Source organism: Balaenoptera physalus, assembly GCF_965194825.1.
Source record: "Balaenoptera physalus genome assembly, chromosome: 11".
In the NCBI taxonomy this organism is placed as follows: Eukaryota; Metazoa; Chordata; class Mammalia; order Artiodactyla; family Balaenopteridae; genus Balaenoptera; species Balaenoptera physalus.
The window spans coordinates 43,843,077-43,859,577 of record NC_138896.1 but is presented as its reverse complement, the minus strand read 5'-3'; the positions used below and the strand labels follow the sequence as shown (position 1 = coordinate 43,859,577).

The following is a 16,501-nucleotide window of genomic DNA, read 5'->3' as shown; positions in this document are numbered from 1 at the left end:
TACAAAAAAAAAAAAAATTTACAGGCTAATATCTTTGATGAATGTAGATGCACATATCCTCAACAAAATATTAGTAAACTGTATTCAACAATACATAAAAAGGATCATACACTATGGTCAAGTTGGATGTATTCCAGGGTCACAGGAAGCTTCAACATATACATATCAATCAATATGATATATCACCTTAACAAAAGGAAAGACAAAAATCATATGATCATCTCAATAGATGCAGAAAAAGCATTTGACAAATTCAACATCCATTCATAATAAAAAACCCCCTCATCAACATGAATATAGAGGGAATATATCTCAACATAATAAAGGACAATTATGACAAACCCACAGCCAAAATAATACTAACAGTGGAAAGCTGAAAGCCTTCCCACTAAAATCAGAAACAAGACAAGGATACCCACTCACACCACTTCTATTCAACATAGTATTGGAAGTCCTAGCCACAGCAATCAGAAAAAAAAAAAAAAAAGAAATAAAAGTCATCCAAATTGGAAGGGAAGAAGTAAAACTGTCACTATTTCCAGATGACATGATACTATATAGAGAAAACCCACAAGTCTCCACCAAAAAGCTATTAGAACTAATAAATTCAGTAAAGTTGCAGGATTCAGGATTGATACATAAGAAGTCTGTTGCTTTTCTATGTACTAATAATGAACTAGCAGAAAGAGAAACCAAACAAAAATCCCATTTAAAGTTATACCAAAAAGAATAAAATACCTAGGAGTAAACTTATCCAAGGAGGTGAAAGAACTATACTCCAAAAACTATAAAACATTGATGAAAGAAATTGAAGATAACACAAAGAAATGGAAAGATGTTCCATGTTCTTGGATTGGAAGTGTGAATATTATTAAAATACCCATATTACACAAAGCAATCTACAAATTTAATGCAATCCCTATCAAAATACCCATGAGATTTTTCACAGAAGCAGAACAAATAATCCTAAAATTTATATGGAACCACAAAGTTCCTTGAATTGCCAAGGTTACCTTGAGAAAAAAGAACAAAGCTGGAGGTATCACACTCCCTGACTTCAGACTACACTACAAAGCTACTGTAATCAACACTGCCGCAAAAACAGACATACAGATCAATGGAACAGAACTGAGAGCCCATAAATAAACCCACACTCCTATGGTCAAAGGAATCAAGAATTTACAATGGAGAAAAGAGAGTCTCTTCAATAAATGGTGCTGGGATAACTAGACAGCTACATGTAACAGAATATAATTAGACCACTCTCTAACACCATAAACAAAATTAACTCAGAATGAATTAAAGACCTAAATGTAAGACCTGAAACCATAAAACTTCTAGAAGAGAACATAGGCAGAAGTCTCTTTGACATAAATCATAGCAATATTTTTTGGATCTGTCTTCTAAGGCAAAAAAAACAAAAGCAAAAATAAACAAATGGGAACTAATTAAACTTAAAAGCTATTGCACAGCACAGGAAACCAACAAAACAAAAAGACAACCTATTGAGTGAGAGAAAATATTTATAAATGATATGATGTACAAGGCATTAATATCTCAAATATATAAATAGCTCATACAACTCAATATCAAAAAAAAACCCAATTAAAAAATGGACAGAAGATCTGAATAGACATTTTTCCAAAGAAGACATACAGATGGACAGCAGACACATGAAAAATGCTCAACATCACTGTTAGACAAATGCAGATCAAAATCACAATGAGATATCACCTCATATCTGTCAGAATGGCTATCATCAAAAAGAAAAGAAATAACAAACGTTGGAGAGGATGTGGAGAAAAAGGAACACTTGTACACTGTTGGTGGGAATGTAAATTGATGCAGCCACTTTGGAAAACAGTACGGAGGCTTCTCAAAAAACTAAAAATAAAACTACCATGTGACCCAGCAGTTCTACTCCTGGGTATATATCTGAATAAATTAAAACACTAATTCAAAAAGATACATGCACCCCGGTGTTCATAGCAGCACTATTTACAATAGCTAAGATATAGAAGCAACCCAAGTGTCCATCAACAGATGAACGGATAAAGAAGATGTGGTGTATATACACAATGGAATATTACTCAGTCATAAAAAGAATGAAATTCTGCCATTTGCAACAATGTAGGTGGACCTAGAGTGCATTATGCTTAGTGAAATAAGTCAGAGAGAGGAAGAAAAACACTATATGTTATCACTTTTATGTGGAATCTAAAAAAATAAAATAAAAGCATTTATATAACAAAACAGAAACAGACTCACAGACATAGAGAACAAACTAGTGGTTACCAGTGGGAAGAAGGAAGAGAGGAGGGGCAAGATAGGGGTAAGGGATTAATAGATACAAAGTACTCTGTAAAGTAGACAAGCAACAAGGATATATTGTACAGCACAGGAAAATATAGCTGTTATTTTGTAATAACTTTAAAGAGAGTATAAACTATAAAAATATTGAATCACTATGCTGTACACTTGAAACTAATATAATATTGTAAATCAACTATATTTCAATAAAAATAAATACATAGATGAGAAGGAAAACGACATGAATATATAATTCTCAAAACCAAAAAGATGTAAAATGGCTCTTGAATGTATGAAGATGTTCAACTTCACTCATAATAAGAGAAATACAAATTGAAACCATGCCAAGATACAATTACCTACCCATTAGGTTGGCAAAAGTTCAAAAACTTGATAGTACAGTCTGCTTGGCAAGGCTGTGAGTAAACAGGCATTTTCATACATTGCTGGAAGCAAAGCAAAATAGTACAACCCTTACAGGGATATGTGACAATAATTGTGTCAGGCAGAACTGAAAGTGGCCACCACTTCCTGGTGCTCCAGCTTTTTCATAAACCCCTACCTTTGAGTGTGCCCAGGACCTATGACTTGCTTCTAGTCAACAGATGTCACTCCTGTAATGATGTTACATTATGAAAAGCTCCACTTAGAGCCTGCTTGCTCTGGGGAATTTCCTTGCTGTCTTGATGAAGTAAGTAGCCATTGGTGGCAATGAAACAAATTCTGCCAACAAAGTGAGTGAATGTGGACGAAGATACTTCTGCAGTCAAGCCTCTAGATGAGAACACAGCCCAGCAGACCTCCCAATTAGCACCTTATAAGACCCTACACAGAGAACTCAGTAAAGCCATGCCCAGACTTCTGGCCCCAGAAATTATGAAATAATCAATGTGTTGTTTCAAGCAGTTAAAAAATAATTCACTCTGCCTAAATTATAATGCCAAACCATAGCAGTACAAATTAAAAAATAACATTATTTGAAAATACTGTATCCTGAAACAAATCGTAAGAGTAAAGAACCATTAAAACTCCCATTCTTTGGTGGTAGCAGACTAGCTAACTTTTCTGGATCTCTCCTGTTTCTAGAGCTGTGCAAGGCACTTTCACAAAGGCTCTTATTTTATTTTCCTAAAAAAGAAATCTATGAAGTTGGGAATATCAATGTCATTTTTACATTAAGATCAGATTAAGAGCAATTAAAGAATTTACCCCAAAGTGCACAGTCAGTTACATGGCAGAGCCTGAATTCCGGGCCTGGTTTGTGTGATTCCCTTTATGCATGATGCTTTCCAAACTTCTTGTCTGTTTATTTGGTCAGCCAGGAGAAGCTTCCCCAGTCTTACATCTTCAATATTTTCTCTGGCATGCTAGAGATGTGTTTACATACTAAGAATAAACCATGCAGTAAGAACAAAGTCAAATTAAAGTATTTAATAACAAAGTAAGGCTCTTCTTCCAAATTAAATTATATTTTAATGGTCACACACCTTCCACCAGATTTTGAGGATTGCAATGGCCACAAACTAAATTAATCCCCATTCTTTTATTTTTTTGTGGGTGAGTACCGAAGACCACCACATGAAAGGAAATACACAAGCAATGCAAGTTTCACATCTCTGTTTTGGGTTAAATTTGCTTTTTAAAAATAACTGGTTTCTTGTGGAATAAATCATCTTTGACATTAGCTGCAGAGACTGGATTGAGGAATAATGTTAGCATGACATTTTCTCAATTATCTTATATCAAGCAGGAATTAATAATAGAATAGCAAAATGATAAATTAGAGGTAGAGACATGCTATATGCCCTTTTTTCCACCAGCCAAACATATTGGTTTATACCAGGATCTCCAGGCCATAGAAGCAATCAAGTGATCAGATTAAGTTCTGGTTACAGTATTGAATTTCATATACTAGTTGTGTATCACACTGGACAATTTTGTGGAAAATGACTAAGCAGAAATCATCATTTCATGTCCCAATGAAACATTATTAAAAGAATGAAGAGAACATTCCGAGGTAAAGATTACTGGCCATCATCTTGTCATAATTACACTGCATAATCTTCCAACAGCATATGTGTTAGCCCTATCTGCAAATGTTTTTCCCATTTCCTTTATCTTCTCAAAATCGAGTATTTAAGAATAAATCATCCATTCCTCCCTCCTTGATGTGCTCCAATGGTTGTAAAGCAGGGAACATATAGTCTTACCTATAGTCGTATATTGTGTTCAGCACTATTCTAAGTATTCTGGGAGATTAAAAACAAACAAACAAACAAACCTCATATAGGATGTGTTTCTTGCCTTTAAAAAATGTGCAAGCCAGGAAAACAGTTCCTACATAGAGACACCTGCTGAACAAGCTGGCCATTGTAAAACTCAGTACCAAGTGTAAAGCCATACAAAGCCACTGTGGTTCCACAGAAAGGAGTGGGTGAGGGCAGAAAGGGTGTGGAGTCTCTTTCTTAAGATCTGGGCTAGATCAGTGGTTCTCAAAGTGTCGTTGCAAGACCAGCAGTATCAGCACCTCCTGGAAACTTGTTAGAAATGAATATTCTTGGAATTCACCCCAGAACTACTGAATTAGAAAGTCTGAAATGGGGTCCGCCATCTGCAGTTTACCAAACACTCCAGGTGATTCTGATGCAGCTAGAGTTGGAGAATCACTGCCGTATATTATAAAGAGTAGATGCTGTTTTATTCATACGATTCTGTATCATTCTGATTATCTGTCCTAACAAGAAGCAGAAAGAATAAGAAGAAATTAAATTCTCAAATAATTGTGGAACTCCATTATTGATATATGTTGCCGATGGTTCCTTTTTAAAAAAAATCTCCTAATTAGAATAAAATATTAAGACTGGGTTAATGGTCACAAAAGTAAAAGGAGAGATCTTTACCAACCAAAGTAGCTATGTAATCCCAAATTAGTTGTTTCTGCTGTTGGACAAGTCTCCTCCTGCCTTTAATTTATATACAGATGATCTAAACTACAGATCTGCTTAAGTATGACGGTCACATATGACAGTACCTGGAGGTGAGAGAAGTTAAGTGACCTAATGACTTACAACTCTGCCATCGTTCTCAAATCATCAGAATTAGCTGTTCACATAAATTTCTGGGCCCTGCCATCCAGAGTTTCTGACTCAGTAGGTCTGCAGCAAGGCCTGAAAGTTTGCATTTTGAAGTTCCCAAGTGAGGCAAAGCTGATCTGGCTGGGGTGGGGACCATCCTTGAGAACCACTGACACGGGTGATTCCACCTGATGTTATCAAATTGGTCCCGCTGTTCACCACTTACAAAATCAATACTCATAAAATGTTGGTAGAGAGAAAAGTTGCCTTTAATCAGAATGCCAGCAATCTGGGGAGATGACGGACTCAGTGTCCTCCCAAAAACCACCTCCGAAGAGTCTGCTCAGCCATGAAAGCTTTTAAAGGGAAACAGGAAGTAATCTCAGTTAATCATTGGGCTAGGGGGTCAGAGTGGTTGCCAGCCCCCACTGTATGCCAGCTTGAGTGCAGACTTGTCAACTCCTTGTGATCTTTCTTTAAATCCTATCTTGTTCACACAGTGTGTGAGATTACTGAATGGGAAGGTAGGGAAAAGTTCTGGTCATCTGTTAATTACTTATTCTTCATTTCTACTTCTTTGATCTACGGAAAGAACCAACAAGTTAGGCAAAGTATTATGTGATCTAAAGATTTGAAAGGTGTGATAGGGCCAGAGATGAGTAAAGCACAGGGGTGCCTGGTGTAAGGTTAGTGTCAAGACAAAGGGGTGTCCCCTGCAGAAAGCTCTTTCCTGCAAAGAGTTTTTTCCTGCCCAAAGCTGCTTACACTGACCATTGCTGTGAGTGTCGAGTTCAGGATTGTTATTGTATAATTTCCCTCTGGCATTAGGACCTGCCATAGCCCTTTTCTCTAATCGTTTAGGCTTTTTAACCTGTGGCTTTTGTGAATCTAACATCCATCTCTGTTTCTCTGATATTTTCATAAGATTTTCTGTAGAACCGTTGGGTAGGCAGGACCTCCCTGCCCTCTAGTTTGGTTGATTTACAGGAAAACATTATCCTTTTCCCCTTCTATCCTCAACTGTCATCTAGTGTTTGTAAATAAAATTAGAACAGATGAAATATTTGGCTTTAGCTGGTATTTCACTGTGCCAATGAATTGCAAGAATTCATAAAAGTGGGGGAAGCAGTGTTTATATAATGTGATATGGCTGGATTTTTTTTTTTTCTAAGGGCTGATTTTGTTAGTCAAGTATTATTGGTTCTTCCCTCTGTGGTTCATTTTGTACAATTTAGGGAGTTCATTAGAATATGAAACTATGGAAAATGGTGTTGGCATATGCTTCAGCACATGTATTCTGAGACTTTGTCCCCCTTAAACTTATTTTGACTCAGGTATTTGAGTTATTTACAAGAAAAATATTTTCATTTTTGTTTTACTTTCTCTCTTGCTCTCATGTAGGATGAAATGTTCTCTCTGGTACAATGCCAAGTGTGGCACAGTTGTTTGCAGAGAACTTTGCTTGTTAAGATGTAACACTTTGCTGAGAAGACACACAGCATCAAGGCTCTTGATGACTGATAGGTTTCAAAAAGTCTAAATGTTTGAGGATGTGTGTGTGGTGTGTGTCTGTGTCTATTTCAAGGGAGTCTCCCCAACTGCTCTTTATTTTCATCCAGGCATTTTAATAGCTGTATTGATCTGTGGATATTATACATTTTAGGATTAAATTCAGCTAATACTTATTGTTTTAGTAGGCATAGTGTCAGATACGTTTTTACATGCTAGCAGTTGATTCATTTGGGAAAAACTTATAGCGTTCCAGAAAGTGGGTGTAAAATAAGGTGCATAAATAATTTGAGAAGAGTAATTTAAAGATATATAACTGAAAACTATTATAATTTGAACAGCTACTTAAAATACACATTTTAGATGTTTATTTTAAATAGATACTGGATTACAGTGCCAAATAATTTCAAGTAATAACCTGTAAATAGCTGCATTCTTAATGAAAGTTTTCTTTTGATTTTAAAATGCAACTCTTGAGAGGCAAGGTCACATTATGTCCGACAGGTGAAAAATTTTAAAGTAAAAATAAAAATAGATATGAAAAAGACTGATATAAATGTGATATAAGTCACATTTACTTTGAAGAGAAGCATAATCCTATTCTCATAAGAAGGAGTATACAAGTACCCCAGTTATTTTATAACAACTCAATTATCTGCTGATATAAATGTGATATAAGTCACATTTACTTTGAAGAGAAGCATAATCCTATTCTCATAAGAAGGAGTATACAAGTACCCCAGTTATTTTATAACAACTCAATTATCTGCTGTCATGTATAGATTTGATATTTATATAGTCACCTTATGAATTTCAGAATGAGTTATCTGATGTCAGGAAAAGTTGATATCAATAATCCAGACAACAAGGACCTACTGCATAGCACAGGGAACTATATTCAATATCTTGTAATAAACTATAATGGAAAAGAACCTGAAAAAAATATACATAAAACTGAATATATATGTATAACTGAATCACTTTGCTGTACACCTGAAACTAACACAACATTGTAAATCAACTATACTTCAATTTATAAAAAAGAAAGGAAAGAAAAGAAAATAATACAGAAGTAATTTTTGTTTTTGTTTATATTTAATATGCTTTAGTATGTAATGTCACATATTATTATTTTAGTGAGCATATGTGCAAATGGAATTCTCTCTTTCTTTTTATCATTAAAAGGGAGAAGCAGGACCTCCAGGTGCTCCAGGGCAGGATGGATCACGGGGTGAGCCTGTGAGTACCTTCTCAATTCAGTTCTAAAGGATGACGTCCTTCTCTTGTCATGAAATCCTTTGACTATTTAAGTTCTCCTCCCAGATGCCCTATGCTTGTTCAGTGACTTCCAGACTAGGATTGTAGAAGCTCTTTGTGGAATACTGTAAAATATTAAAATATTCAATCCTCTTTTACAAACTGGGAAGAGTTTTGCTAGCAGGAAATTTATGTGATGAGTCTAAATCACAAAGTTCTAAAAAAAGACAAGCACGGTGCTGAAGCAAGGAATCATGGCAGTAGGATAGTGGAGGTTATTTAGATACAATCTCTCCTCTTAAACCAGCAGATAGAAAACTGGGAGTTACTGAGTGAGACTTTATCCCCTCTCCCACCCCACCCCATCAGCTCAGAGAAGGCAAGAAAGGATCCCTTATTCCTTTTTCTCTGACTCCTCTGTCTTTCCTGCTGAATGGTGGAGAAGAAGCCAGGTTTGCTGTGCCAGGAGATGTACTCTGTTAGGAAAGTAATTAGTAGATTATGTGTCTAAAGTTTGCCCATGTTATCTGTATATAATTGTTCTGGGCTGCACTCTCTTCCAATTCAGAACATATAGCATTATGTTATTCTGTTATTTTGACAATTAATGAAAACTTGGTTGTTAGTAATATATCTCATGAAGATTGATCTTTACCATTTGTGAAAAAGCTTTGAAAACAGGAAAAAAATAAAAGAAAATTTATATATTTGGTGATGCAAAGAAATGAAGACTCTTGTGTTGTGTGTGCATGCTGGTTTTAAGTGTTTGTAATGAATGTTTTGGCCCCACTAAAAAGGATATATTTATTTGTTCTATAATGTGGCAGCCAAGAAAATTAGTGGTGCTTAAGTTGGAAGGATCAACACTCTTAGAAAAATGCTTTAAAGCTAATTAAACGCAGCTTATAGTAGCCAGATGGTGATTCATTCCTGCATGCAGATTGATAAATATGAACACTAACTCTTGGAATTCAAATTGAGGACAAAGGATGTATTTCATTGGGAAATGATTACATTGCTTTAAAGTACAATTACATGTACATGCCTGTGCTTTGAAATTTAAAGGCTGGTATTGGTCAATCCTAAGAGTAATTTAGTCCTTAGGGTAATTTACATTCTAAGTGACAAATGATACCCAGTTGACTTCAATCCAGGTGATAAACTCAGTTCTAACACTTGCTGGATTTATTATAATTTGTTTCAACTGTGTATCACTGTGTTTAAGGATTATAATCTTTTAGTCATTCATTCAACAAGCATTTACTGTCTGCTTTGTGCCAGACATTATATTAATTGAGGAGAAAATGTAGATGAATTTGTCATGGTCCTGCCCTCAGGAGTCAGATGAGCCAATAGATGCAAACATCGTATAAATGTTATAGAGGGAGGTGCGGGATGGGGGTGGGGGAGGCTTGCAAAGTTGTAGGAGATGTATATGATGCTAAATGAGTTTTGGGACATCATTGAAAAGGATGCATTCTTCTTGTTTAATAACCATTTATTGAGATATGATTCACATACTACTGTATAAAATTTACCTATTTAAAAAGTATAAGGATACATTCTTAAACAAGATGTTCTCTTAGCCAAATTGTGGAGTATAAATAGGAGTTGTCTTCTTGTTTGCCCCCTAAGGCAGGAACCTGTAACATGTTCCAAAATATAGAAATGAAAGAAATCGTGATACTTTGGGAAAACTGAAATTAGTTCAGATTGCTTAGGATAGATGGAGGGGATGAGATAGAAATACTAGATGAGGTTGCAGGGGTAGGGAGAGGCCAAATCAAGAAAGGCCTTGTATGTCTGTGCTATTTGGACTTAAATCTGAGAGTAATCGGAGGCATTCAGAGGTTCTAAGTAGGGAAGTGAGGTGTTCAGATTTAGAAAGTTTTAGAGAGGTCACTTGACAGCAGAAAAGAGAATGGGTAAAGGGGGACAGAGGTGGAGGGCAGAGCCCAGCAGCAGGTCAGCTGAGCCCTGCCACCTCCAACTCCAGCTAAGGCAAGAATATTCAGAGTTGTAAGAGAGAGAGTGGGACTGATCTGAAATGAACTAAAAAAGCATCAGCAGAGCTCAGGGATCGATTGGATGTGTGTAACATGAAAAAGGATGACTGTCAAAGTCTTGCTGTGTGGATGGAGGCACAGGAAGACCAAGCAATAAACAAGAAATAGAGCAAGAAGAATTAATTTCGTCTGGGGAGGTGATCCTATGATATCTTCACATGGGACAATAGCAAAGGCATTCAAATAAGAGGCCTATACTTTGCATCCTTAGAGTAGACATGGAAACATGGGGACTAATATAGTTCCAATAAGAAATAGTGGGTCAGATTCAAGACAGTTTTAGAAGAATTTCTGTGAATACTAGGTGTAGTAGGTTGAAAAGTGTTCCCCCACCAGGATATCAGATCCTAATAACTAAAACTGATAAATGTTATCATATTTGAACAAAGGGTATTTGCAGGTGTGATTAAATTAAGGGTCTTGGGGAGATTATCCTGGCTTGTCTGAAGGGAGGCTGATCTAATCAGTTGAAAGTCCTTAAGAGTAGAACTGAGGTTTCTCAGAGGAGGCAGTGAAATTGGAGTGATGTGGCCGCAAGTCAAGGAATGCTGGCAGAAGGCAGAAAAGGCAAGGGATGGATTCTCCCCTAGAGCTTCTGGGGGGAGTACAGATTTCCATCCTCCAGAACTGTGAGAGAATAACATTCTGTTGCTTTAAGCTACCAAGTTTCTGGTAAATTTTTTACAGAAGCCATAGTAGATGAATACACTGGGCTTCTCATCTAGTCTAATCTTTAACAATCATTTATGTAATGAATCTATGTAAAAAGCCTGTGAGTCCTACTGATACATATCAAACTCTTTGTAGCACATGTGTTGATCAAAAATATTTGGGCTTAAAGCAAGTAGATAAGCAGGTTTAAATGACAATTTGGTTAAAAGTGAGACTCCTCAATCACTAATATTTTCTGATTCATCAGTTTGTTAAACTGTCATATGTTTTGCAAAACTTCTTTTGTCCACTTCATATTTTTCTACATCTTTGCATTATTCTATTTAGTAACTTTTAGCCCATATGTCTTCTCTGTACTATTATTCATCATATTGCAAAATTGGAACAACTTAAATGTCTGATACTTAATGTATTATGTATGTAAACCATCATGTAAAAATATAATACTCTATGAATATATATAAATAAGGAAGGATCTACATGGCAAACATGTGGTTTAATCATGTTTTGGTTACTTTGCTTATTTCCAGCCATGTTGCTTTTTGATGTCTGTTATGTGCCATTTTTTGCTTGTCTGTGTTTTATTTTCTCCTGTGAGCATGTTATTGTTTTTGTAATACATTATTTAAAAATTAAGACCTGGCTTTTGAGTGTTGTGCAGTGTTTCTTTGTTTTTCAAACATATTAAGCTTGGCAGACTGCATTTCCATTTTTGTGCCAAGGAATGGAGAACCATCAGATTGCTCCAAGGAATGCTCAGTTGTTGGAAATGTGTTCCTAACTTGCAAAATCATTCTGACTTTACCTTGTGCAGTTAGGTGGATGGGGAGACAGGGCAATACAGGAGCAGCAGCACACCAAATTTACTCATAGTTGAAAAACAATAACTGCACACATTCATTTTTGACCAAATCAGCTTTTCGACCAAATTATCATATTGAACAGCTACTTGGCTTTGGCCAGTGGTTGTTGACCAAGTTACCTGAACTGTCATCATTTCCCCTGATGTTCATCATAGCTGTTCTATGCTGGTCCAAGCTCGATGACGTCCTGTGTTTAGTGTAGCATTTCTTCTCAGGCGTCTGATCCATCAGATCCCTAGTTTTCTGATCACCAGCCTGCCCACTGTGCACAGGGCATGATGACTCATGGTGAAGACTTGTAGGCAGGACTTGGGTTCTACTCTTGGAGCTGAGATCCCTGGAGCCCCATGAAGAGAGAAAGGATGCCACATTTCCTGGACCTACAGAGGTGAGCACATCTTTCTTAGTTAAGGATGCCTTAAGTCATTTTATTTTGGACACTTTTGCTGTATCATTTTTCCAGGGATGCAGATGTGAGGATCACTGTACTGTATTTGAGGACATTGGCTCATAGAGACTTTTGTTTCCTTTTCCTCATGCCTTTCAAATTCTTTCAAATTCTTTAGAAAGGCATGCCTTTCTAAACCACATCTTACGCTTGTCTTTATGGTGTGTGTTAGCTGCTGAGGCAGTTCAAGTCGTCATTTAGTTAAGAGACAAGTAGATCTTTTGTTTAATCACCTTTTCTATGGATCGATTATGTGACATGCCATGTTATGCATAGAGGTCAAAGGCATAAAATCCTCGGGGGAAGTTAATGTTGACTTGCTGTGGTGGTTTCCCACGTGGAATAATCCACTTTGTTATACTAGCTTTGTGGAGGTGTCTTTATTTACCCACTTCACTGTACTTTTTAATTTCGATTGAGGAGAAAGGTAGGAGGAAAAAGCCCCACTAGTTGTGATGCTGTTCTTATTTGATTTGCAATTGTATGGCAAGCTTTTTAAAGTCGGTACATGTTTGTAAGATTTTTTTTCCCACTCCTCTTTCAGGAACCAGGAGGGGCACATCCTCCGTATGTGTTGAGTGAAAGAACCTTAACCTGATATCTGCCATTAGGAATTTCATATGGCACTTAGTGTGAAGCCAGCCCACATTTAACAACTAAGAAAATTTGGAAAATTCAATTGTATTTATTTTTGTAATAATGCTAGTTCCAGGGTTATGTTTTAAAACCTGATTGAGAATAACTCTTAGAATGCATTTTGAATTGAACAACGCAAATGTCCAGTTTATCTACAGGAGTGACTACATTTGTAAGCAATATCTACAACTTTTTGGTCTCCCAAAGCTTGGCATTTGGCATTGTCATGACTGCAAAAATATTATATCTTTTTCCTTAACCTTACTAAGCAACTGTTGGCCCATTATCTGTACAAATTAATCAAGTCCCACTAGGTTTACTTATGGATGTTTCTTTTATACCATGAATGATTTTATTGATATAGTAAAACCAGACCACCATCAAATGACTTTAAAAAGCAACATCATGGATTTTAAATTTAGAAGCTCTGTGCCTATGGTACTGATCATTTTTTTACTGTTGTTCTGAAGAAATCTTTTTATCTGTGATCATTGTAAGACCATTAATAAGCATCAAAAGAATACTTATATGAATCTTCTTTATTCATTTCTTTGTTATTTGAAAGAGGCTTTATTGAACCTTGAAATGACAAGAGGAATTAATTCAATCAAACGTATGAAATTATGCATGATTAATTCTCAGAACGGGTGACATATCCTCCAAGTCAATAGAATGTCATCGCTGCTTCCAGGGGCTCTGTGTTCCCGTTGGCGTGGGGACTGATGACGCCCATCTCTGTTTTGAAGAGAGTGGGTGAGAGGAAAATTGGTACAAGATATTGAGTCTAGATTTCAAGCTTTTAGGACTTCGACTTTAAAATTATGTTCTGTAGTCATATGGGGCCAGGGGTGGTTTTGCACACTTTCATTAAAAACCTTTGGTATAAGGTCCTTATACGATATTCTTGAATTAGTCCAAATACGTTCTCCATTTTCAAAACATGAAAATACAGAATTAACAAAACAGTGTTTTTCAAGACAAGGCATATTTTATTTTAATACTCTGTTCATGATCCATATAGATGGCTGTGTTAGCAGGTGAAATGAGAAAGTTTTGCACTCAATCTACTTTCATGAGTGTGGAAATTATGTTTTTTTATATGATTTGATTAATGTACCCTTTGGTAACTAGATTGTTTCATTCTAAAGATCTCTTTCTTGGTTTTTATGTTTAAAAAATATTTTCAAAATGCTTCAGTGTGTACCACTCTGAACACTACACAAATGTTTGATGCCTTTGAAAGTTGACACCAGAAAATCACTGATGTTCTAGGTGTGTTTAAGTGATGTAAAAACACAGATGGGGAATTTCTGGGAAAGAGCACTTGAAAATTTTGCTTATATCAAAATACATTTTTATTTCTGAGAATCAGGGAAGCATCTAATAATTAGGTAACTGATTGCCAATAGTTCTAGATACTTAGATATTTATAAAATGATTTTTGTAACTTTGAATACTGAACTGAAGTGTTCCATTGTTTGAAGTAGAAATAGTTAAGTCATAGTTAGGTGTGTTACTCGGTTTTAATTTTGTTTCTTTAAAAGATTATGGCTTTGAAATGCTTTTGGCAAAGATACACACTTTGGGGGTTGTAGGAAAAAAAAACAAACATGGTACGTTTTAACAAAAGATTATATTAATCATGAGTAGACTAGTATTTATGAATACATTCCAGAAGTCCTGTAGTACTCTAATGGTTCACAATGAATTTAATCCAACAGAAATTATCAACACGAGATATTAGAATATAAATTTCTTTTAGTAACTAATTAGAACATAGGCACTAGACTTTTTCAATGAAAATATTTCTTGCAAATGAAGTATAAAGAGTAATTTGATGAACTAAAATTAAAATTAAACCAGGGGAAAGGAGTTGAACGATGATTTATTTGTTCTAAGAACTACGAATAATTTCTTTGTTGTGATAGAATTTTCTTCCTTTCTGCTGTCTGCATAAAAAGAAGGCACTTACTTGGTGGATTTAGGTGAAATGTGAAGAACTTCTGAACAATGTACCTCAAAAAACGGATTGAAACCGCCAGTAGAGAGCTTTGAAATTGTTGCAGATTCTTATTGAGATGTGTAGTCAGGTGCTAATATTTGCTGAACAATCACAGAATGTACAACATTGTACCAGGTGGTTTTGGATGGGACATTTATTCTCCAGTTAGGGAAGTAGAAAATTCACTCAAGAAACGTACTGTACAGAGGTGTATATCAAATTCCTACAGTGGATTAAGACTCTTAAAAGCCATTAAAGACAAGTGAAGTTAATCATGAAAGTCAGACTACTAAGATTTTTGATGAAGGTTTAAAGACTGGTAGGAAAATGAACTGTAGTAGTTTTTAACCAGAGGCATATGTAAATTATATGAAAATTCAATTGGTAGAAAATTATAAATCAAACAAGAAAACCCCTTGATAAATATCCTAGCTTAACCCTCAACACAAATAATTTTCAAGAGAGTCTTAAAAAAAATAGAGAGTACTGTGATCCAGAGAACTTTAGCCAGGATCACCAGAGATGGCTATTAAAATTCAGTTTCCTGGGACCATCCCCATCTTAATGAGTCAGAATCAGGGACTGAATCACAGGAAACTGCATTGTTTTGGGGTTTTTTTTAAACATCTTTATTGCAGTATAATTGCTTTACAATGGTGTGTTAGTTTCTGCTTTATAACAAAGTGAATCAGTTATACATATACATATGTTCCCATATCTCTTCCCTCTTGCGTCTCCCTCCCTCCCACCCTCCCTATCCCACCCCTCTAGGTGGTCACAAAGCACTGAGCTGATCTCCCTGTGCTATGTGGCTGCTTCCCACTAGCTATCTACTTTACGTTTGGTAGTGTATATATGTCCATGCCACTCTCTCACTTTGTCACAGCTTACCCTTCCCCCTCCCCATATCCTCAAGTCCATTCTCTAGTAGGTCTGTGTCTTTATTCCTGTCTTGCCCCTAGGTTCTTCATGACCATTTTTTTTTCTTAGATTCCATATATATGTGTTAGCATACGGTATTTGTTTTTCTCTTTCTAACTTACTTCACTCTTTATGACAGATTATAGGTCCATCCACCTCACGACAAATAACTCAATTTCGTTTCTTTTTATGGTTGAGTAATATTCCATTGTATATACGTGCCACATCTTCTTCATCCATTCATCTGTTGATGGACACTTAGGTTGCTTCCATGTCCTGGTTATTGTAAATAGAGCTGCAATGAACATTTTGGTACATGCCTCTTTTTGAATTATGGTTTTCTCAGGGTATATGCCCAGTAGTGGGATTGCTGGGTCGTATGGTAGTTCTATTTTTAGTTTTCTAAGGAACCTCCATACTGTTCTCCATCATGGCTGTATCAATTTACATTCCCACCAACAGTGCATTCTCCACACCCTCTCCAGCATTTATTGTTTGTAGACTTTTTGATGATGGGCATTCTGACTGATGTGAGATGATATCTCATTGTAGTTTTGATTTGCATTTCTCTAATGATTAATGATGTTGAGCATTCTTTCATGTGTCTGTTGACAATCTGTATATCTTCTTTGGAGAAATGTCTATTTAGGTCTTCTGCCCATTTTTGGATTGGGTTGTTTGTTTTTTTGATATTGAGCTGCATGAGCTGCTTGTAAATTTTGGAGATTAATCCTTTGTCAGTT

The 16,501-nt window shown here is 35.9% G+C and overlaps 1 protein-coding gene across 1 annotated transcript in view; it reads left to right on the top strand.

The window, feature by feature from the left end:
- The window catches only part of COL21A1 (collagen type XXI alpha 1 chain), a 177,099-nt gene that overhangs the window by 120,406 nt on the left and 40,192 nt on the right, over positions 1-16,501 (top strand). Inside the window, exon 17 of the mRNA XM_082414385.1 lies at positions 8,079-8,132. Coding sequence (XP_082270511.1) covers positions 8,079-8,132 — 54 coding nt within the window. The remainder of the gene's footprint in view (positions 1-8,078; positions 8,133-16,501) is intronic.